This window comes from Diabrotica virgifera, chromosome 2 (genome assembly GCF_917563875.1).
Source record: "Diabrotica virgifera virgifera chromosome 2, PGI_DIABVI_V3a".
Taxonomy (NCBI): Eukaryota; Metazoa; Arthropoda; class Insecta; order Coleoptera; family Chrysomelidae; genus Diabrotica; species Diabrotica virgifera.
Genome location: NC_065444.1, coordinates 253,189,477 through 253,214,964, shown reverse-complemented (window position 1 = coordinate 253,214,964; position 25,488 = coordinate 253,189,477). Strand labels below are relative to the sequence as shown.

Below are 25,488 nucleotides of genomic sequence, written 5' to 3'. Positions count from 1 at the left end.
TAAACCCAATATGTAGGTACGGCATACTTTGCAATGAACTACGATAGTGAGCTATGTAGGTGAAACTTGGGTATTGTCTCAAAAATCTGTATGTAAACCACATGAACATCTTTGATCCATTGTGAATAAAATATACTATCCTTATTCGTCTTTTATAAAAATTAAGTAGGAGCATTCGCAGCTAAAAAGAGCCTAACTTTTTCATAATATAATTCAATTAAGACAGTTGAGATAAATAACACCACTGTAGTTTTTTTATATAATTGTTATTTTTTATAATATATTTTACAAAAATAAATGCACATAACTTTAAAGTGTTTAAGCATCTTCAATTAAGAGTGTGAGGGACAATAATATGTGGCCTGTTCTTAAAGTAAGTATATCTGTCAGTAATAATCCATACTTTTTCTTTTTGGATATTCGTTAGGGTAGTTATTTATAGTTAGGACTATTTAAGATAGGGACTAATAATCCATCTACTTATAACTGGCTGACTCACTAATGTGAATTACAATACAAAAAAAAATCCATACGATTGAAACATACGATAATGCTCACATTTTTTATACAATCAACTGTGAAAGCGATTAGGTACGTATTTCTTAAATTTCATTGTCGCAACTTGTTGGTGAACACCTTACATCACAGGTAGGTACATAGCTTGATTTGTATTGTTATTGTTTACCTGATGGTTAATTTATTCACATTTAAATCGTATTGATCTTAAAATATACCGTTATTCCATTATTTCTCTTTGTGTAATCATGTTTGTGTATGTATTCTCAGCCTTAGATAACTGTTTTTGTATCTTTGGTCATGTCGCATAATTTAATTTTGTACATCTTAATGATTTATAATTAAATGTATATGTGATACTTTCTGTTTTTATTTCAATTGCCGTAAATAGATTTTCCAATAACCTACTTGCTTATTTCCTTTATCTAGTAACTAACGGAGTAACTATCGTGTTCTAGACTGAACGTATAGTATTTTTACTACAAAAGCGATATTACGTAGGTCAAAATTTTGTTTAATGGTCTAATGTTTTGACAGTTCTCTTACGTCAAAAATTTTGACCTACGTAATATCGCTTTTGTAGTAAAAATACTATACCTATATATCAAGACTCTATTTTTGATGTCCCCATATGTTATATAGAGGTCGAGGTCGTAGTATGTGCACAAAGCAGTAGATGGTGCACCTCGATATATGGGCTAATTTCTTAGTTGATTGGCGTTCTAAATCTTCTGAATGTGGACATAAGAGTAGACCTCTAATACTTAGAACCGATGACATTAAAAGAGTCATGACAAACTGGAGTTAACACTGTAAGAAACAGTTTGTATTTTAGGTTGAATGATGTTGATGTCTTCGTGTATGTCCGTGCCAAAACGAGTCTGTTACATTTCTATCAAAATAAGATTGAGAACTGCTGTATCATGTGATGTGCCTTTAATGTCGCTCAGAATTACGTATGAAAGTAGCTTAAGGCTACTGTTTGTTATAGAACAGGCTTTTTGTTATGTTAAAATAAAATTCTAAGAAAACGCATAGCTATCTTCTTATATAATTACGTTAAGAACATGGCAAGGTTTGAAATACTGCAAACTTTTATCGAAATATTTCCATGTGACTACAAAAATAATAATTATCATCCCTTAAAAATCAGCTTAAACACTCTCTACCATCATAATTTTTTTCCCGAATACAATTCGAAAAATTTTAGTGATTAGAAAGACAGTGATATTTTATATTTTATTTATGTTGAAAACCGGTAACATATCCAGATGAATCAACCATGTCTTTCCTTCCGGAAATGCCCTTGCCTTTGCCAGTGTCGTCGAATCTTTGTTTATGTGTGCCGGTGTATTTTGACGTGTCTGTTAGTCGATCGACTGCCGCTGCTGCTTTGGCAGTTGTAGATGACTAAAATAAAAAAGGAGACTGTTATTGGTGAAAATTATTTGTTGGTTTAATAATTTATTCTTTAAAAAGTTATTCTTAGCGCGATCAGGGAACACAAAATTTTACGAAAACCTCCAAAAAAATAAAGGAAGGATGAAAATTTGGGAAGATATAGTTGAAATTGTCTATTATTATATAAGAAAAAGTTTACAATTCTACATTCCCTCCATTTTACAAAAATTGGGAAATACGGGGTGAAAAATATTTTCTCAGGAGTGAAAAAATATATGTTCAAAATAGGCCCGGAATTGGATAAAATGACTAATTCTAAGCAACTTTTGTTCTATAGAGTTTTTTCACTAAGTCAATACTTTTAGAGTTATTTACGAGTGAATATGTTCATCTTTAACAAAAAAAAAAACATGTTTTTGGACGGTTTTTCGCAGATAACTCAAAAAGTAAGTATTCTAGCCAAAAAATATTCATAGTAAAAATATAGCTTATAAAAAATTTAAAAAAATGGTGTACGCGTGAGGTCTGCAGACCCAGTAGAAGCAGAGTTGCAGATAATGAAAAGTAGGTTCTTCTTCGTCAAATTTCAAATCGAATATTTCAATTTGAAATGACCAAAAAACAGAGCATTTTTCGAGGAAAATTCATTACAACTTTTTTAAAGTGTTTAAAAAAAGGTTTATTTTTGTTATTTAAAAAAACTTTTAACAATAAAAATAAGTGAGTTACGCTCAAAATATTGTTGGTCTCTTTTATTTTTTGGTACAAAAATCGCGAAAATCACCCCCTAATTAGCTCCCCAAATAAAATTAATCGTTACCGCTTCACAAGTTGCTTTACTTATCTATTGTTTATATTATCTATAAGTTTCATTGGGTCAAAGTGCTCACTTAAAAAAAATGGATTTAAAATAAAACATTTTTTTTAATTTGAAAAAAATAGAATTGTTCATGGAATTAACTTAAAAATTATTAGTAATACCAAAAATCTTAAAGAGTAATAAAATGTACGTTTTGCTTTTCTGAATATTTTTGCTGTTTTGTTTTCTTGTTGGACAAAAATTGGTTATGCTATGACTGTTCAGAATTTGCCTAAACTCGTGATTAGTTACTCGTTCAAGCCATTAACTACAGCTCTTTCAAAAATAAGCACTTTGAACCGATGAAACTTACAGATCATATAAATAATACATAAGTAAAGTAACTTGTGAAGTGGTAATGATAAAATTTATTTGTGATGCTAATTAGGAAGTGATTTTCGCGATTTTTTTAACAAAAAATAAAAGGGAGCAACAATATTTTGAGCGCAACTCACTTACTTTTAACGTTACAAGTTTTTTTTAAAAAACAAAAATAAACCTTTTTTTAAACACTTAAAAAAAGTTGAAATGAATTTTCCCCGAAAAGTGCTTCTTCGTTTTTGGGTTATTTCACAGTGAAATATTCGATTTGGAATTTGATGAAGAAGAACCTACATACCTCATACATACACCATTTTTTTCAGTTTTTTAAAAGCTATATTTTTGCTAAGAATATTTTTTTCGCTGAAATACTTACTTTTTGAGTTATCTCCGAAAAAACCGTCCAAAAACATGTTTTTTTCTGTTAAAAATTAACATATTCACTTGCAAATAACTCGAAAAGTATTGACTTAAGGAAAAAACTCTATAGAACAAAAGTTGCTTAGAATTAGTCATTTTATCCAATTCCGGACTTATTTTGAATGTATATTTTTCACCTTCGAGAGGGGGTTTTCCTCTCCATTTTTGTAAAATGGAGGGGATGTAGAATTGTAAACTTTTTCTTATATGATAATAGACAATTTCAACTACCTATTCCCAAATTTTCATCCTTACTTTATTTTTTTTTGGGTCAGATTGTTCTTTGATCGTGCTATCTGTAAGAAGTTATATAATGAATAAGGATAACACCAGAAAATAGAAAATAGATACTGATTAGAAATCAGATAGATTTTATCCTGGTAAAAACCCGTTGAAGGAATGTTGTTAAAAAAAGACCTATCCAGGAAAAGATCGTAATGGCGACCATTAATTTTTATCAGCTACATTCCATAAATACAGGGTGTCCAGAAACTCTACCGACAAACGAAAAAAGGAGATTACTCAGATAATTTTGTGACAATTTAACCCAATTCACCTAGTCCGAAAATGCTTCCTAAGGGAGCTAGAGCTCTTTGAAGATGGCGCCATGTAATTAGTTTTTCTTAAATACCTCCAGAACGCTTCTATTTAGAAAAACGAAAATTGGTATACACATTTACTTTCCTGAAATGAATCGATTCCATCCATTGCGAATTTCTAGTACCGGTCATAGGCGTACGTCTTGGGTAGGGTAACAGTTATTTTATCGCATAACTTTTTTGTCTTCAACTTTTAAGCATTTTTGATACTGGATTATTAAATTGTGAGGTATTCTAGTACTAAAAGGTACTCTTACTTTAAGTCGATAGGATACACCGTTTTCTAGAAAAATCGATTTGAAAGTTTTTAGTTTTGGGAATTTGAAAAAAAAAAGTTAAAAAAAATTAAAAAAAAACCGATGTATTTTACCAACTTAAAGCAAGAGTAACTTTTAGTACTCGAATATCTCATAATTGAATAATCTAGTGTCAAAAATACTTAAAAATTAAAGACAATAAAGGTATGCTATAAAATAACTGTTGACCTACCCAAAACGGACGCCTATGACCGGTACTAGAAATTCGCCATTAATGAAATCGATTAATCTCTGGAATATAAATAAATGTACCAGTTTTCATCTTTCTAAATAGTTTTTTTTTGTATCTTTTTTTTTAAATTCAAGGAACGAAAAATTTTCAAATCGATTTTTCTAGCAAACGGTGTATCCTATCGACTTAAACTAAGAGTACCTTTTAGTACTAGAATAACTCACAATTAAATAATTCAGAGTCAAAAATGCTTAAAAATTAAAGACAAAAAAGTTAGGCGATAAAATAACCGTTGCCCTACCCAAAACGGACGCCTATGAGTTGTACTATAAATTCGCAATAGATGGAATCGATTCATTTCTGGAAAGTAAATATGTATACCAATTTTCGTTTTTCTAAATAGAAGCGTTCTGGAGGTATTTAAGAAAAACTAATTACATGACGCCATCTTCAAAGAGCTCTAGCTCCCTTAGGAAGCATTTTCGGACTAGGTGAATTGGGTTAAATTATCTTAAAATTATCTGAGGAATCTCCTGTCTTCGTTTGTCGGTAGAGTTTCTGGACACCCTGTATATGAAGACAAGGAAGAGTCTAAAAACAAGTAGTAGCCCAACTAATTGGCATCTAAGATACAAGTATCTATACAAAAAAAGCCGAAATGAAGAACCTATATGTGGCCTCAAACAATCATTAACACCAGAAGAGTCTTCAAACAATATATGTACGACAACAAAAGTCAAATTGTATAATGCTACGAAAAACATTCATGACTGGTTGCACCAACAAATTTTAAGGTTCACCTTAATAGATGCTCAGCTTATAAATAGGGTCGCTTTGAGTCTCACTTACGTTGCACCATAATGTTCGATTCTTATCTAAGCAATCTACGTGGCAAGCTAAAAATTGGTTCAGGACAATGGTGTAACGATGTGATGTTACGACAAGCGATGAGCTGTTCTACCAGAGACGGCCGGAGGAGCATCCGTGTTGGCGCATACGCGCATAGCACCGCTGGGGGAAATCGAAGGAGTAGTGGCAGCGAAAGCATATATTTAAGGCGAGCCAGAAGGATGAGAAAATCAGTCGTGGCTAGCGTATTGAACTAGCCAAGGCTCGACAGCTGCTGCTAGCGTATTGAACTAGCATTAGCTGGCTGGGCAAAAGATGCACCGTATGTGAGGTGGAACTATGCCTAGGCGGACGCCACAGTAGTGACGAGGAGTCTTGCAATGGTCGTTATCGCAGTAGGCGGTAGTAGCGACGAACGAGTGACTGCATTACAGAGGAATGCGGGGTCTCCAGGCTACGTTGATTTAACGTAGCGAGATTGTTATTGTATATATTGTTTATCGTATTATTTTAATGTTGCTATTATGATCGGATGACTGTAATAAAGTTTAATATTGTTTTTCCTTTGCAGAAGATGGAATTGTATTTTATTTTATTTGTTTTAAACTGTATATAATTATCTCAAATATATTTAAACTAAAAGGGAAGTTCCCTAGGTTGGCTGTATACCATATAGTTAAAAAACTCTAACAAGAAGTAAAACCACTTCTATGTAAATTGGTATATTTATTAAAACTTAAAAAATCCCAATGGATTGAATAAAATATGTCCAATTCAGAACGTTTTCAGACCTATCGGTCCATCATCAGTGAATCTACAATAAAATAAGTAATCCCACTATTAGAATTGAAAGATGGTTGAAATTTTTAAAAAGCTAAAAAAGTGTGATTAGATTACTTACGTGCATACTTGCTAAATAGCCCTAAAACCAAACAATGGTTGAATTTAAAATTCAATTTACATTATTTAAAAATAATATTAAACAGGCTCAACGCCGATGTTAAAGGATATAGCCTATGGGAACATGGTGAAACCCTACCAAAACCTCAATCAACCATCTTAGGCCAACTTTGACTATAAAGTGTCACAAGTGTGTAAGGAACTGTTTGAAGTGACATTGACAGTAGAGAAAAAGGTAGTCGATTTTCAAAGTTAATTAACCAAAAGGTCATGACCCACAACAAATGATAAAGATTTTAATATCTGAAAATGTCTAACATTTTAAATCTATTGGTTTTTGAAAAGAAATTGTGATATACCAAATTAATTTAGAATATAAGATTATTTATATTGACTGTATACTATAACATTAGATTGATCAAATTGATAGAAAGAAAGTTAAGCTGCTGTCAATAATGATAAAAAGATAAAAATAGATGAAGGTGAGAGAAGAGAAAGAATAAGTATTAGTTGGAATGTTATTGTACAAAATGAATAAATTGGTAGGCAAGTTAATCAAGTCTATATTGTATTGGTGATTGTATATATAAAAGGAAAATATTGTTATTTAAAAATAAATGCAAATTTTTGTAAATAATGGATTTGAGTTAGGATACAGTCAAATAATTAAAAGTGTGTAATATGTGAATGAAAAGGATTGTAATTATTATGAGATGTTTTATTTTTTAATTTTATTTCAAAAGTTTTGAGAGAATTCTTGTGACAAAATGAGGGTATGTGAAGTTAGAGATAAAGAAAAGTATGATTATAGCTGTTGAGTCCAGTTGATACAAGAATGAAATTAAAATGAAAATAATATTGAAAGTGTACTGAATAAAATAAAACCAAAGTGAGAAAAAGAATATTGATATAATTTAATTTTAATGATAATGGATCTGAATGTGAGAACTTATCAATTATATCAATATTCTTTTTCTTACTTTGGTTTTATTTTATTCAGTACACTTTCAATATTATTTTCATTTTAATTTCATTCTTGTATCAACTGGACTCAACAGCTATAATCATACTTTTCTTTATCTCTAACTTCACATACCCTCATTTTGTCACAAGAATTCTCTCAAAACTTTTGAAATAAAATTAAAAAATAAAACATCTCATAATAATTACAATCCTTTTCATTCACATATTACACACTTTTAATTATTTGACTGTATCCCAACTCAAATCCATTATTTACAAAAATTTGCATTTATTTTTAAATAACAATATTTTCCTTTTACATATACAATCACCAATACAATATAGACTTGATTAACTTGCCTACCAATTTATTCATTTTGTACAATAACATTCCAACTAATACTTATTCTTTCTCTTCTCTCACCTTCATCTATTTTTATCTTTTTATCATTATTGACAGCAGCTTAACTTTCTTTCTATCAATTTGATCAATCTAATGTTATAGTATACAGTCAATATAAATAATCTTATATTCTAAATTAATTTTGTATATCACAATTTCTTTTCAAAAACCAATAGATTTAAAATGTTAGACATTTTCAGATATTAAAATCTTTATCATTTGTTGTGGGTCATGACCTTTTGGTTAATTAACTTTTGAAAATCGACTACCTTTTTCTCTACTGTCAATGTCACTTCAAACAGTTCCTTACACACTTGTGACACTTTATAGTCAAAGTTGGCCTAAGATGGTTGATTGAGGTTTTGGTAGGGTTTCACCATGTTCCCATAGGCTATATCCTTTAACATCGGCGTTTAGCCTGTTTAATATTATTTTTAAATAATGTAAATTGAATTTTAAATTCAACTATTGTTTGGTTCTGGGGCTATTTAGCAAGTATGCACGTAAGTAATCTAACCACACTTTTTTAGCTTTTTAAAAATTTCAACCATCTTTCAATTCTAATAGTGGGATTACTTATTTTATTGTAGATTCACTGATGATGGACCGATAGGTCTGAAAACGTTCTGAATTGGACATATTTTATTCAATCCATTGGGATTTTTTAAGTTTTAATAAATATACCAATTTACATAGAAGTGGTTTTACTTCTTGTTAGAGTTTTTTAAATATATTTACTTTATTTTTAACCTAAGTTTTACTGAGTCTGTCGTCCTGAAAAACCTACCCGTTACATGGTGCAACGCGTATTTTTCATAAGCGTAGCTTAAGTACGTCTTAAGCTTAAGATCGGTTGGTGCAACCAGGCATAAGAGTGATAAAGAAGAAAACAATGGATAACAGACTACACATGGACTAACATATAGGAGAGGAAGTGCTTAAAAGCCACAGGATTGAACAAGGACAATGATAAAGAGATAAAGCGTTGAACGCTCAAATAAAACAACTCTGCAAAAGGATAAGAACACACGTACTTAAAAAAACTTCACGAAAATAGAAAAAAAGGAGATAACATGTTCCTTTACACCAAATGACTTTGCTGTCAAAGATGATAACGGAACTCTACTCACTTCTAAAAAAGATATTTTACACTTTGGAAAGAATATTGCGGACGATTGATAATGGAGGAAAGCACAGACGCCCCATCACAACCAGAAGATATGTAGGTACTAGTTTTGGGACGAAACCTGACATACTCAAAAGTGAAGTTGGAGCAGCAATTATGAGACAAAAAAGTCATAAAGCTGCGGGTCCAAATAACATACGTATTGAATTGATTTGACAAAACCACTATATATCCCCATTCATAAAAACGGAGCAAAATATTAATGAAACGACTATCATACAATTCCTCTAATTACCTACTGGAGTAGGATACTATAGGATAAAGACCTTATTAGGTACTTCCTGAAATTGTGGAGGAACAAGCAGGTTTCGTCCCCGGACGTGGTACTAGGAAACAAATTTTAAATGTACGACAGATAATAGAAAAGAATAGAGAATTCAACATCGCAACATATCTTGGTGACATGCTAAAACTATTTTTTACTATTTAATGTTATACATAGGTTTATACATTAGTTTTGGACCAGATAACAGCGAAACTACAGGGTAGCATTCCATGTTGCCTAATGTATGCTGATGATGTAGTGTTAATAGGAAATAGTGAAAGAGACTTAGAACAAAAACTGGAACAGTGGAGACAAGCTCTGGAGGAAAAAGGTTTAAAACTTAGTAGGACAAAAACAGAGTATTTGGAATGTTCATTTAAAGATGGAGTTACTACAAATAAAATGGTATCTTTGGATGGTGAAATTATTGTGAAAAGCAATAGTTTTAAGTACTTAGGATCGGTATTACAGAGTAATGGAGAAATAGATGGAGATGCATGCAGTAGAATTAGGGTTAGATGGATGAAGTGGAAAGAAGCGAGTGGTGTGTTGTGTGACAGAAAAATTCCAATGAAGCTGAAGGGCAAATTCTATAAAACAGCCATAAGACCGGCTATAATGTATGGAACTGAATGTTGGGCAGTGAAAAAGAAAGAGGAACAACGAATGCATGTGGCGGAAATGAGAATGCTTAGATGGATGAGTGGAGTGACAAAGAAGGATAAAATTAGAAATAAGTATATTAGGGGAAGTCTAGATGTGGCACCAATTGATGCCAAAATGATAGAGCACAGGTTAAGATGGTTTGGTCATGTTCAACGTCGAGACGTTAATCACCCAATACGAAGAATAGCTGAAGTGCAGATTCCTGGAAGAAGTAGGAGGGGAAGACCAAAGAAGACCTGGGGGGAGACGATAAGGCAGGACATGTTGGTAAAGGGGATTAACATTGATATGACCCAAGATAGAATTATGTGGAGAAATGCAATTAGGGAAGCCGACCCCGCATAGGGATAAGGCAAAGAGAATGATGATACATAGGTATATTTTTTAATAATAGTAATAAGACATTTACTTACACCACCAGGAGTTGCTGGTGGTCCACAACTGACCAACTTGTCTTTAATTTCATCCACCCCCATACCTTTAGCTTTAGCCAAATCTTCAAGGAATTGTTTATACTGTACAATTCCCACTTTTAGCGATTTAAGCTTTTTAAAATGAATACCGGTATCCGTTGTCGTAATCTTCTTTCCATCGATGATCTTCGCTTGCTTCATCCATTTGTCGCTGTTCGATAGAGTTATCTGTTTGCCATCCGATTTTGGGTCTCCGAACTTTGCGAAGTTCTTGAAGTTTGTTTCGAATGTGAGTAGGGATGAATTGCTTCCCGGTGTAGGGGAAGCGGCCGGTGATTCGTCAATTTTTAATGCGTTTAGGTCCGTAGTTGGTTTCTCGAGATCTTTGTCAGTCATCTGCAAAAAGTAAATAAAGTCAGAAGAATCCGGACACTTACATTTTTTTTGTTTTTTTTTTATTTTGTCAGTTTATAGTCGTTTTAATCGAAAGGAAGTAAACACGAATAATAAAAGACGTTCATTCATAACAATAAAAAGTTCGTTTACTGTTTTTAAATTATCACTTATGTAAAATATGTTAAAAAGTCAACTGTTTAAAATGCCTACTTTGGGCTCAGCATCATTTTGCTAATTTGCAATCTTTTTGGGGATCTAGGTCTGCAGGATCTGCAATAATTATGGTCTGCTTTTCGACAGATTCCGCATGGACTATTAGTTTTTTTTTCGCAGCTAATAACCTGTTATAATATATAATTTGCATTAACGACATTTGAAAAGCTGACAATTTTCTAAATTTTTGGTTACCATTTCCTGTGATGACCATACATAGCTTAAATTAACAAGAAATTAAATAGAGGTATGTATTGCCATTAGTAAATTGTTTGTTTCGCATTAATCTGGGTGTGTGTATATTTTCTTTTTGGCCAATTTATTCATTCGGGATTTACTACGCCCACGGCATTTAATTTAGCACAGGTAAATTAATTCCATCAACGGACTAAAAATAGCGGAACGTCATGATCCTAACTAGAATAAAGTTAGACCATGAGCACTAGTGATAATTGATATTTGTTTAAGAAATTGGCATAACCAACGAATACTTTGTACCTGTGCATATTGAGTATGCATTGAAAATAATATTCGTTTCTGATTTCGTCGATATACAGGGTAATAATTTGAAAGTTTCCCACCATTAATATCTTCATTCTCATTAACATGAAATTTCTTTTTTCTTCCTTCTATTTCACTACTCTTTCAAAACATGGTTAAATAAGCCAGATTGGTTAAAACATTATTCTATCATTCTTACAACGTATAATACGTTATCTTTCATTTCACTATCAGAAACTATACCAACTCTATTCATAGTGTTACTTTTTCCTAATACAGTAGACAGTAGACTCCCTCTATAACGAGAACTGAAATGACTGACTAATTACCTCGTTATAAGCGGATCTCGTTATATCAGACAACAATAATATTGACATGTTTTGATGCCTCTTACGTAGTTTATTAAGTGTCGATGGTCGACATGAACAATGAAACTTCGTACCATCGTAAATTGTAACTTTCCTACAATATGTATTCAATATCGGTCGATAGATCAACAGAAAGAAGTTTATTGCAGGCGGTGTTTATTACAACACTGGCCTCGAAACACAGAAGTTGGGAATTTCTATATACAAGCAATTGGGGTATTTATTTATAGCCATTACTTCGCTGAAAACAGGTAAAAAAACATATTCTTGATTTCATTTTTTCTCGTTATAACCAATTATACCTCGTTATAGAGGTGTTATAGTTCAATAGGAATTTCATGGGACATCTAGCGTACCTCGTTATAAGCGAAACCTCGTAATATCCGTGTTACTTATAGAGAGAGTCCACTGTAGTAGAATTTGAATCCTTCACCTAGTTCTTTCGCCCTTTGTCCTTTCCTCTAGTCATCAATTTGTACTCTCATTTATTTAAATGCATCTTCGAACTTCACACTCTTATCTGTAAAACTCCAAGATTCCAAGACCCTATCCTAATTTCTCTAGCCTGTAATGATGTCCCCCTAAAATAGTTCTCACCCCGAAAACCGAACGGACGCTCAGTTTGTTTCCGGTACATCTTACCTCAGGAGATGCCATAATTTCAGTATAATTTTTATTGCACTGGAGAAGGTATTTTCATTATTATGAAAGATTTTCGGACGTTTGATGCTTGAATGCCTTTTCTATTAGCATAGGTAATATCCTACACGATTTAGGCGACATCCCACCAATGCAACAAAAGTGCAGTGTTACCTCACACCCGCTTGTATTTTCTGTATAGGCCAGGATCCCTACTGTAAGGATTGTCCTAGAAGCAGTGGCAGATCTAGACATTTGCTTTGTGCTGGGGTAATTTTTCCTATCCCCCCATAATCCGCCACTGCCTAGAAGCCAATGTATTATTGCCAGTATTCCGCCATTAAGAGGCCCGAACTTTATTCAGAATACAAAATATAACTTTTTTTCTAAAAAAATATTGTTTGGAAATATCAAATAAAGAAACAAGTTTACAAGGAAGATTTATGACTGACCAGCTATTCACAGTGATATCAATTTCTAAACAAATCGTGGGAATACGACATTGACCTCCACAATAAATTCATAGATTTCAAGCAGGCCTACAACTCAATTTATAGACACAAGTTATATCAAATATTGCATAACTCTAACATTCCTCAAAAATACATCCGACTAGTAAAAGCAACGGATGTGAAGGATAGTGATGCGCAATACATAGCCTCTCCTATTCAAATGTCAACCTTGCCTACCCGTGAGATGATCTCGATCATGATCATCCGGTACATCCTGCTAGATGACAAACGATGCCTTGACGTCCGAGTGATGCCTGTATAAGCAATCCCCCACTTACTGACCAAAAGCTTCGGGTGGAAGAGTCGGTAAGTGGAAGGCCACCTTCTTGTCCTAGAAGAAATGAGAAATCATTTCTAAAGGCGGACGAACCAGACATGGTCAACGGCGTGGAGATGCATAAGGCAACAGGAAACCAATGCATTAAAGGCTCATAGAGCATCTCTAGTTAATCATCATGACTAACAACATAACCAAACACTCTACTGATCATGAAACTCGGAAATCAAGATCCGGCAGAGGAGGAAACTCACAAGACTGCAAGGTCTCCCCGATCGTCAACATGCGAAAACCTTGCACAGTAGCGACTTGGAATGTTAGTCTACATCAAGCTGGAAAAGTGCATAATGCCGTTAAAGAAATGAAAAGGCTGAATATAGACATTTTAGGAATCAGCGATGTCCAATGGCCCGACTCAGGAAAGATGAAAATTAACAATAAAACAATATATTCAGGAAGTCAAGACGGTTCACATAGATATGGTGTCGGGATAATACTAAACAAAAACATTGATAAAGCCATAGGTGTAACCAGGGGGGGTTTTGGGGGTTATAACCCCCCCCATTGGGATGGACTTTAAGCCCTATACGCTTAACACCATACCCCTCAGAGACCTTCCAGTAGTTGTAACCCCCCCTTAGGATCATCCTGGTTATTCCTATGGATAAAGCTGTAGTAAATTCCATTCCATACTCCATCAGAATTATGCTCTTAGAATTAAATCAGAATAAACCCAAAATAAACATAATACAAGTTTATGCTCCGACTGCGGACAAACCAGATAAGAGAGCGATATTGAAACTTTCTACGAAGACCTAGACAATATTTTAAAATCCATTAAAACGCAGGATGTTACAATTATGTACTGGAGGATATGGTCTGGGCAACAGAAACGAAAGAGGTGACAGGCTTATCGAATTTTGGCAAAACAATAATTTTGTCATAACTAATACATTGTTTGAAATGCTAAAGAGAAGACTTTTTTGGAGGCTCTAAAAAACTCATGGTTTGGTAATTTTGACGTTTTAATCAATGGTTAAACAATGGTAAAAAGTACTAACCCAAACGCATTAGACTGTGCCTAATCTTTGATTTGGAATTTTTTGGATATGGATTTTATTTGACTGAGCTAACAATTCACAATTTTATATCTCTTAGGGCCGGTTGTTCGAACGCTAATCAACAGTGATCACTATCAAATATTTAATTACTCTCACCAACTACTGTCAATGTCAACTTTTATTGGGTTGCTGAAAACATAATTGATTATAATTATGAGATTAGTTAATCAATTAACATAACAATTATTAACATAATTGATTAAGTAATTTCATAATTGTAATCAATTATGTTTCCAGCAATCCAAACAAAGTTGATATTGACAGTTGGTGACAGTAATTAAATATTTGATAATGATCATTGTTGATTAGCGTTCGAACAACCGGCCCTGCAACAAAAATATGTCACGTAAAGTTCTCTTAATTAAACAATAATTCAATAATAATAATATTTTGTCTAAGTATGTAGCGTTTACTTGCAGGTTTCACTTTTATGATGCCTAATTTATCAACCTGCTTATCAAAATTAGGTAAACAACAATTTTAAAAATTACGACAGTGTATTTAATTTTCTTTTAAAATATTTATATTACAGCTCTTATCAAAGCTTATCTTCCATTATTTTGTACCTTTCACTCAAGAATTATCAATTTTTTGTTAATGTACCGGCGAGATCACAATTATTATTATATTTTTTCTGCAATTAAAAATATAAGGCAAAACATCACCTGATAGATAGAAATCCTTCTTTATAGCTTATATGAAGAAATAATTCGTTTCGAAGTTTTGAAGCTGTTTTTTATAGTTTGGCATCAAAAATTGAGGCGCATGGGTCGCATCTCTTCACTTTATAAAATAGTACTGAAAAATGCAATATAGAGACGAAAAACAGCAAATTCCAGAACATAAAAATGTGAATGATTTAAAATACTTACTTACTAAAAATTTTGACAGATGACAAACAGACTGGTTATTTATTATGAAAAGACAAGAGAATCATGAATCTCGAGATTTAAATAGCAAGTACAAATTCAGGCATTTTGCAAAAAATGTAGAAAATACATTCTAAATTAAGATGACCTTTAAGAGTAAAATGGGGTGTGCCAAAATAAAAAAGAAATCAAATTTGTTACTTCTAAATAGGCAGAAAAAATATTAAATCCCAAAAAATAGTTGGTTTAAAAAAAGAATGTGTGTGTATTTTGTACGCACGAAGAATTTATACTTGTATTATATGATTCCAACGAAACTAATATGTACTTTAAACAGTTTATTTATATTTTATTTAAATAATAAACTAATTTTAATACTTACTACTTTCCAAAAATTTTTATTAAAACAATACCAAAAATTAAAAGAATAAAAGAATAAAACACATACAAACGCATTGAAAAATGCCACAAAGAAATGATTTCTGAACAATAATTGTTGGCAAAAATTTTAAATAAATACGCATTTTCTAAAAAAAAATTATAAAACAAATATACTTACAATCATAAAATGAACTATTTTTAATGGGAATAAGCCACAATTTTACCAAAAAAATGATTTTATTAACGTTTCGAAGCCCAAATCGGGTTTCGTTGTCAAAATACAAAATACTACTAAAATAAACAAAAATGTTGTTGCTAAGTAAAAAAATTCTTCTAATAATTCATTTAATCTGACTCATTTATATTGGCAATTCAGACGTATATTATACATTTTAAAGTAGAAGACTTTAAAATGATATCGCCAATATTTATGAGTTGCGTTCCTGGGACGACTTTACTAAAAGATAGTTCATTCGATTACATGAAATCATTCCAACTCAAGAATATCCGTCATAAAATGTATAAAAAAAATAAAAAAAAAAATAAAAAAAAATAAAAACTTACATTGGGATTCGAACCCGCGTTTATTAAATGAGTAGATGGATGCAATTAGCACAAGGTCGAACTTCCTGGAGACGTGCTGAGGAGGCTTATGTCCTGCAGTGGACAAGAGACGAAGCTGGATGATGATGATGTACCTGTAATGATGTTACCCCTGAGATAGTCCTCACCCGGAGATTCGAACGGAGGCTCATTTTACTTCCGGAATATTTTACCTCAGGAGATGCCATCATTTCAGTATAAGTTTTTATTGCGTTGGAGAAGGTCTTTTCATTATTATGGCATGAAAAGATATTTTTTGGATATTTGATGCTTGAATGCCTTTTCTATCAGCACCATACCCTGCCCTGCACGTTTAGCCAATACACCACCGATGCAACCAAAGTGCAGTATTACCTCACACCCGCCCGCATTTTTCTGTATAGGCCAGGATCCCTACTGTAAGGACTGCCCTATAAGCCAATGTATTGTTGCCCATATCCCGCCACTAGGAGGCACGTACTTTATTCGGGATACGGAATGTACATACTTATATTGTTTTACAAATATTTCAACGTATTGCTTATTGAATACTGTTTTAAAATGTTAATTTTCCATTTGAATTATAATATTATAGACATAGGTACATTACTGTGGTTTCATAAATTACAGTTATTTATTTTTAGAGGTTTAACACTCTTTTAAATAAAAAATATTACGTAATAAAACAAATATAACTACTTTTTAAACCAGGTGTTCTTAAAATAGACGTGATAATACCGATTATTTAAATTTTAATAAATTCAGGGTTGATTGTTGCAGATAATATGAAGTGTTTACAGGATGAGGATGATTCATTAATTCATATATTATTTGGCTTGTAAATTCTATAGAGAAAACATTTTGCTTAACTACTGGGACCTTCGTCTCCTTTTTGAAATGGCATTTTGTAAGATCACACATTTTGTATTCTTCTGTCTGTGATTGCATTCTACTTGCTAAGTTGTTGGTCTCTGTATGATTGGTTTCCTAGTCATAGGCTTAGGCAACCTTACCCACCTCTCTTCTGCCATCATGTCATTATGATTTTATTACAGAGTGTTACATCTATACAAACATGAGCAATGGTATTATATTATTTGTTATTTTTCTACATAATGACTCAGAGAACATGTTCGACATGGCTACCCGTTATATCTTCGAACATGCATTGGGAAAACTACAGAAAGGCGTATTCAAGGTACGTATACATTACGTTGGTGCTCCGTGCTCCGTGTAACTGATTCAATGGATACGACCGACCGACATACGCTCGTCTAGAGTCTAGATAGTAGTGATGTTGAAAAAGTAACTATTCGTTACAAAGTACTCGTTACTTACGAATACCGAAAGTAACGATTACTATACACAGAGGTAAATCGTTACTTTGATTACTCTGATTACTTCGTATCAGAGCGAGTACCTATTTTGAGTATTGTATCTACAATCGGTTGATATCGGAGTCAGATCGGTATTCCACGAGTGTTCGGAATCAGTACAGTTAACTAAAATTTTATCTATGAAGGGCGATGGCTATGAAGAGTTTTACAGGATTACAGCGCGCTGAGAAGTAGCTGAAACAGAGGGACGTATATCATTTAACAAAGCATGCACCCAGAAACCAGATGTCTATACGATTTGTCGAGGTAGATAATTCACAGAATTTTACAGATATTAGTTCCTTTGAAAATAAAAATGCAGCACATTAGATTTTAATAATAAATAATCACTATTCTTATCAGGTCTACAAAAAAAATAGCTTAGATTGACCGGAAAATATGTAGAAATGATAATATTTCTAGACTATGATCATCAACTTTAATTTTACATGTAGGTATGGCATTGTTTTTATTAGACCATATTATTTATCATATTATTTTTATTGTTTTATTTAACACTAAAAACAGGAATAAATATATTTTTAAATATAATAGGTACATAGAGACTTGCAACTTTTTGCATTGTATTTAGGATTAGGATGACGTCTGGAAAAAAGTCTACAATAGAAAAATAGGTGGAAATGCATTATTACATTTTAAAGAGTATAAAATGCATCGAAAAATACATAAACATGTTAAAATCAGTATATTAAGGGTCAGATTTTCTTATTTCGGGGTATTCGGGGTCACTGAACACGATAAGGCAATCAGAACCGAACTCCGAAGCACCTGGGTGCCCAGGGTTACTGCAAAGGTACGTCATCTAGCTAGATTTTCGAGGGCTTGTTTTTGGCACTTAATTGATGCAAAAGATTACTCGAGATTACTGATATTGTGGAGCAGCAATGACAGAACAATTACTTATCATTTAATTTCTATCCATTAAATAGATCGGTGAAGGTCGTTGTTATATCGGATCTTATACTTATACGAAATACTGAGAAATGCGATTCTCGATATGATTACCGGTACTCAAATACAAGAGTAATCATAATAATCAAAGTATCCTATTAATACTAATATAAAATATATACTGAGAAATGCGATTCTCGATATGATTACCGGTCCTCAAATACAAAAGTAACAAAAGTAATCAAAGTAACGAATACTGTAAATGATTACTTTATACAAAAGTAACGATTTGTAACGAATACTCGAAAGTAACTATAATCAACATCACTACTAGGTAATAGCTACATATAAACCGCCACCGCTTGGTTCGCCGAGGGTGAGCGCCAAGCGGGAGCACCAACGTATCCACTATGGGGAGCAGCTACACGGAGCACGGAGCACCATCCTAATGGATACGTACCTTTAGATATGTCGACGATGCAGTAGTTTTTGCTGATAGCTTGGACGGTTTACAAACACTAATGTCGCGCATATCAAATATAAGTAGAGAATATAATATACTCAGTTTTGTTGATCAGCAGCCAATTGACACTATAAACAGCTACACATACATAGGGAATAAAACAACACATAGGGAAGGTAAGATCAGCGTTCGTAAAGGTGGGTACATATATTTCTTCTTTGGATATGTTTGCATTAGCATCACTATTCTCACATCATATTTTGGGAATATTTTCTTTATCTTTATTCTATATTTTTCACCTCAGTCGGTGCATGTATGTTTATAAATGTTAATTGTTGGTATTTTTCCCTTATTGTTAGTACCTACGTATGTTCTCAATGAAATTGGTTTAAAGTAAGAAGTAATTGATTAAAACTTTCAGCTTTTTATCTACCATAAAACCTGTGACTAATATTCTATTTTCTCCTCGTCGACTAGAATCGACGAAAAGTGTTTTAATTTTCATTCCTCGTAAGTTCCCCTTATATTCTATGTTCCGACTAATATATATTCATGTATTGATTTGTTTCCATTAATATATGCCCCTCCGATAGGGATCTATGGGGGAGTATCACTGAGCCGCAAGCCCTTATCCCTTGCCATACTGCTCTCTCATAGGCCGATCAGACGCCCGCATATTCCAGTCTAAGCTTCAGATTCCTATGAATTTTAAACTGCTGCGTCAGCCTTTTTATTTTCCGTTCACCGGGCTTGGGATTGAACTCGCATTTATCACAGCGAAGTGATGTATCGTCCCACTAGGTTATCCAATCGAGTGTTTCTATTAATAATCTGTTTATTTTTTGTTCATCTCGTGTAGGTACCTTTATCTTTCCAAGCCCACTCCGTTATTTTTGCCTGTTTTGGTTGTACTGTTAATTTTTTGGTTTTACATTTTTCTCTTTTACTAATAATTATTGGCTGCTATTCCGTACCCATATTTCTCCGTTTATGATTAGTTTCTGGTATCCTATTTTGACATTTTTTCCATTATTTCTGTCAGCTATAGCCTTACTTCTAATTTCTTTCTTTCTAATTCTTTCTTCTTCTGACTATTTTTCATTAATTACTTTGATTTTGTTTTTAATGCTGTTAAGTTCTACTATGGCAGTATTTTCTTCATTTTATTTGCTCCATTTAAATGATCATCAATTTATTTAATCTTTCGTTTGCTGCGTTAATTTCCTTTTCTAATTGATCCGTTTTATAGCTTTTTCGTTTTTCCACCAGCTCTCTTGTTTCATCTTTGTTGATATTTTAGTTCTTTAATTTTCTTCTTTAGTTGTGATATTTCTTCTCCGGATCTATATTGTTCTTCTTGTTTTGTTTTAACGTATTTTACATTTCTTGCTAATACCCTGCTGATTTAATGTTATACAATTTATATTTAATTATCTTAAGCGATCTAGAATGCGCCGACAAGATCTGCCTTCCTTCTTAGGACGAAGATTCCAAGATTTGGCAGAATGTGGCTGACCAATTGGTAACTCATTCCAATGAAGGCAATAAAACAGGTTTGAAAATCAATATTGATAAAACCAAATCCATGAGAATAAGAGCCAGAAATAACATACTACATAACGTACTATTAACAACATTTTATTAAGGGCATGGGCGCAAATCTTTTACGGCTATCCTTACCTTTCCTGTCTTTACACGGCAATAAATTACGTGTAGTAAAATCAAAGATCATATACACATAGATTTGGCCAACTCCGAAACATAGCGTAACGCGGAGCAGTTCGAGTCGGTGGTCTATCTCTATCTCTCTCTACTGGCGCTTAGCTTTCTCTCTCTAGCATATGATGGCTGCCGCCTCTGTGTAACTGTCGTTCCATTACTCCCACCTCTTCGTAGATACGCTCACACTCGCACGACAGACAAAGATAGCTAGACCACCGTCGACGTTACACCCCGATGCATTGTTTAGCATATCCCTAGCCAGATCTATTCTTGACATATCTCTGAGTAAAATTCTCACTGGTTTGGATATGTAAACCTTAGACAAGGAAAAAAGAGAGGACGGGTAACACTCATTTAAAACACACGTTCCAAAAGTGAAGCCAGTTTTTGGTTTGTTTGTCACCAGAAACATGGCGGTCACGTCAAAAATAACAATGGGTTGCCAGTGGTGGGTGTTCGTTGAAGGTTAAAATTTCATAAAAAATAAAGTAAATCATCATCTAAAATTCGTAATAAAAACATGTGTATGTATTGAAACATATGTACGTAATATGAGCAACTTAATAAAACATTTACCGTACACAAATTCTTCATTTTAAATACATTTCATGTTTTTATTTTAAATACTCAATGCATAACAATACCCCAAAGATACGTCGATGATCAAAATCTCTGGTGTCGGTTTGGCTTCACTTTTGGTCATAGGATTACTCGTCCTCTCTCTTTCCTTGTCTAAGATGTAAACATCATGCATACAATGAACTTCCATGGTATGGCACGTAATGTTCCAAAATCGGTCGCTTTCGCGCATGGCGTAGTAAAGATCCTTCTTCACGCAATATTTGAATATAGTTTTATAGGAAAGACTTTTAAAAATAAAAATGTATACCATTTTTATTCATTCAGTTGCGGTGCGAAACCAAAACTGTCTTAATTTTTACTCAGATCAGAGAGTGCAGCCCATAGATTAATAATATAGTATTACCGGATAGATAGGCAACTCACTGTAAAAATTTGGTTCCTTTCGCCACTTGCGACCGTAGTGTTAACTAATCACCATTTGGCGGGAAATTTAAATGGACAAGCATTAATTTCATCCGTTCAGCGCCTCTTGCGGGCCCTTTCGTTACTAATTAAAATATAATTAAAATAAAAAATATGTTATTTTTGCTGTCAAATTTAGTAAGGAAAAGGGATATAAAAAAAGTTATGACAATGTTTTTCTAAATATAGGTACGTGTATTTATTTGTTGTTTCAGATAAAACAGTTATAAACTAATTACTATTTACATATCTATGCATTTTTCTAACTTTTCTATGATTTGTACACAACGGTATTACACAACAATAAACCATGTTCAGTTTTTTTATTAACACAACACAAAAGTTCTTTCGTTTCGTAACTAAAACAAAACTACACTTTATCAACGAAGGATAAGGAACCAACTTAAATTGAAATTACTAAGAACAAATCGTTAAAGGTAATACAATAAAAAATAAAAACTGTAAACTAATGGAAAATTTTTTCCACTAACTGTCATTACTTTTGACAGAATTGACATTGCCGAGTTAAGCCTCGTTTGATTATTTTATTTATGACATTCAGATATGGCGTTAACATAAATGATTGGTTAAAGTCTTCGTGAGCGAGATAGGCTGTCATTTCTCTTTATTAGCTGATAGAGGTAGTGAAAGTGATGGGGGAAATTCCCCAGTTTGTTCATATAAGATTCCGGGGCATGGTGCAGCCAGCACTCTTATCGACGTTTTCACCTCTTGTTAGAGGTTCATCAGAGACCGCATAGGCTGCATTTCTCTGGCCCAGGTAAAAATCTTCGACATATCCATCTCCCACCGCAACTGACGAGATGGTAGTAGGTGCCTAGCGGCATCTGCTAAATAAAAGACTAAGTTTTTCAACCTAATAAAAATATTTGTAAATTAAATATTTTTAAAAGATTTTTAATTGAAACTTTTTGAAAAATTTAATTATTTATTAATTTAATTATTTTTTGATTAATATTTTTTATTAGTTTTTTAATATTTTACAGTTTTTACCCTTTTCTCAACAAATAGTCATAAACTGCATGCATCCATGTGCTTATGCATGCTTATGAGTATCTGTTTCTCATAGGTGTGCATTTGTATGTATCGAATTTCTGAAATGTCAACAGTTGCAAACCTTTATTTCAAAAATTTTCAAATTTGGCTTTCTATTAGCATCTGTGCAACCAGACAATGTTCTAACTCTGGTTTTCTTTAATTGTAGCATTTAACTACTTGTAACGCCGACCTGAAGATGATCTGAATAATGTAGAGATCGAAACCGGTCGTCAAAGTATAATTAAATGATTGTGAGTAAGTCTGTGTTTCATTACTACATTTAATATGGACTCACATATGCAACCCATTCAATATTTATAACACATACATATATACTATCCAAAAAAACTGAAAAAAAATCGCTGAAAACGTGTTAATTATAAGAATTTTGCAAAATAATCCACATAATAGTAACTACCATTACAAATAATGGCTCACAGGGATCTTTGCTACGTCACACGCTTGACCTCAGCTGTCAAATGTCATGCGCAAAATTGTACCATAAACTTTATTGTATCATGTGTAAACATTACTTGACAAATGTCATCATTAACTTTAAAGAGATGGCTTTTGAATATTCTTGGATAACTGTTACTTGTATAATTGCATCATTAATTCAGTTAATTAATATGATAATTTTTTCACTAACTATATATTCGTATTCAGTGATTGTAATAGTTTATATACTGTACAACAAAAACTAATACTCAATCGAGAAAAGAGGAAAAGTGATTAAGTGATTTTTTAATAATATATTGTTACTAAGGAACGCTTACAATTTTGTATCTTTAACAACAAAATACTTGGATCACAGAATATATCCTGCTGTATTCTCTGCTTGGATCTTCCATAATTAATAAACAATAAATAACTTTTTATTAAGTTCCCGTCTTAAATCAATTATTTATCAAATACACTATCAATATTATTTAATCAACAACTCAAAATATTCCAATATTTAAAATTGTCACTGTCTTGTCACCATATTCTATTCGAGTCCATGCGTTATATGACATAGATAGATAGCGAATGTTCAATTTGGAAAATATCAGCACGGACATGGTGATCCATTTTTTTCGAACACTGAAAAAACTAATAAATATTAAAAAAAAAATTAAACGCAGAATGGAAGACCAAATTATTATCGAGGGCCGAAAGTCCCTTAGAATAAATAAAAAGTTTATTTTGAATGAGATATTTGAAATTAAAAATCACACTACATTTTCTCTTAGTTTTTCACCCCCGTAACTTATTAAAATAAACATTACAGAAGTTTTCAGGGACTTTCAGCCCTCGGTAAAAACGTAGGTAATCTTTAATTCTGCGTTTAAATTTTTTAAAAATACTTATAGTTTTTTCAGGATTCGAAAAAAAAGAATCTCATTTAAATAGCATTGAAGCCAAAACTACGTACCCATCCCCTTAACTTAGAAGTTCCATAACAGAAAGCGGAAGTACAGAAGATGATATTCGTATGACGATGCGAAAAGCTCAACAAGCTTTCAGCATGTTCAACGAAAGTATCCTATTAAGACAAAGATCCGAATGCCTGTTCTACTTTACGGATATAAAACCTGGAAAGTGACAAAAACCCTTACATACAAACTGCAGGTCTTTGTTAATAAATGCATACGAAGAATTGTTCGTAGTATCTGGCCTAACATCATCAAAAATTAAGCATCTGCTACACCTGACCGAACAAAAGAAAGAGGGTAGAAATAAAATAAAGTCCAGAGAGTGGATACACTCCGAAAAATAGTTTGGTTTGCAAAAATTGCCCTAGAGTGGAATCCCCAAGGATAAAGAAAAAGAGGTGGCCAAGCACAAACTTGAAGAAGATCCATCATGGATAAGATAATAAGAGGTCAAGAAAAGTCTTGGAATGAGGTGAAGGCCTTTATGCAAAATAGAAAACGATGGCGCGTTTTCTAAAAATTTAACAATATTAAAACTAACAATTTTAAATCAACTATAATAATATATTGAATTATTGAAAGTATCTATACTATTAAAATAATAATAACTTATAGATTATAAGCAATTAATAATGCAAGGGAGAATTTTTGGTAACAGGGAGTCAACCCCAACACGCAACAGCTTATTCTATTTTTAGAAATGAGATCACAATAAGGGGCATATTAATATAATTTATAATGTATTTGTACCACTAGAACTTTTTTAAATTTTGCCTTAATACAAAAAAAAAAATTAAATACACCAACTAAGATTGCATATATTTAATACAAATATTATTTTGGTCGTGGTATATAATGGATTTGTGCGAAAATCTTAGTCATCGACCTTGAAGTTGTAGATATCCTGAGGGATTATCATCCCCATGCGCAATAGGCCTAAAAGATATCGATTTCCAGTTTGGACCAAAATAAACTACCCTTTGTTTGTCCAAAAACAAGATTTGTTTTAATTCAACAATATTTTACAAAATCTAATCAATTTCCCATCGATTTTTCAATAAAAATCTTTGTTACTATGGAAAATAAACATGTAAGATGTAAGGCACGTCAAAAATTCAAACAAAAACACAAAAACATTGGCATTGACATTTTGCGATAAGCTATTATTTAACTAGTCAAAAATAAGGATGAGGTAATCAACCAACATTGAAATACTTACGATGACGGTATAATTTTTATATTCCAGTCACAGGGTATTTTAAAATTATCGATTCGGTAATATTTAGCAGCGCGCGAAGCGAATATTTAGAGGCCGAAAATGTGTGGAACACTGCCTTGCATCCGCACGATCGCGTATCCTACATAGGACTGCAGAAAAATGGGTTTGG

General features: G+C 32.7%; 1 protein-coding gene across 2 annotated transcripts; it reads right to left on the bottom strand.

Moving 5' to 3' along the window:
• Window positions 1-1,543: 1,543 nt before the first annotated feature.
• Window positions 1,544-25,488, bottom strand: LOC114338224 (tubulin polymerization-promoting protein homolog). Of its 2 annotated transcripts, none has more exons than XM_028288814.2 (3): window positions 25,320-25,488; window positions 10,251-10,646; window positions 1,544-1,926 (listed from the first exon to the last, which is right to left on the bottom strand). In XM_028288814.2, exons 2-3 carry the CDS (start codon window positions 10,644-10,646, stop codon window positions 1,756-1,758), a joined length of 567 nt encoding a protein of 188 aa, XP_028144615.1. In that variant the 5' UTR covers window positions 25,320-25,488; the 3' UTR covers window positions 1,544-1,755. The 2 variants fall into 2 exon arrangements, with proteins under 2 accessions (XP_028144615.1, XP_050500419.1); XM_050644462.1 differs by lacking the exon at window positions 25,320-25,488 and adding an exon at window positions 16,092-16,220.

Coding starts and splice junctions, on each gene's coding strand:
- LOC114338224 (XM_028288814.2), bottom strand. CDS start 10,646: ATGACTGACAAAGATCTCGAGAAACCAACTACGGACCTAAACGCATTA. Junction 1,927..10,250: donor CACCAGCAACTCCTGGTGGT/GTAAGTAAATGT, acceptor TTTTTATTTTAG/TCATCTACAACTGCCAAAGC.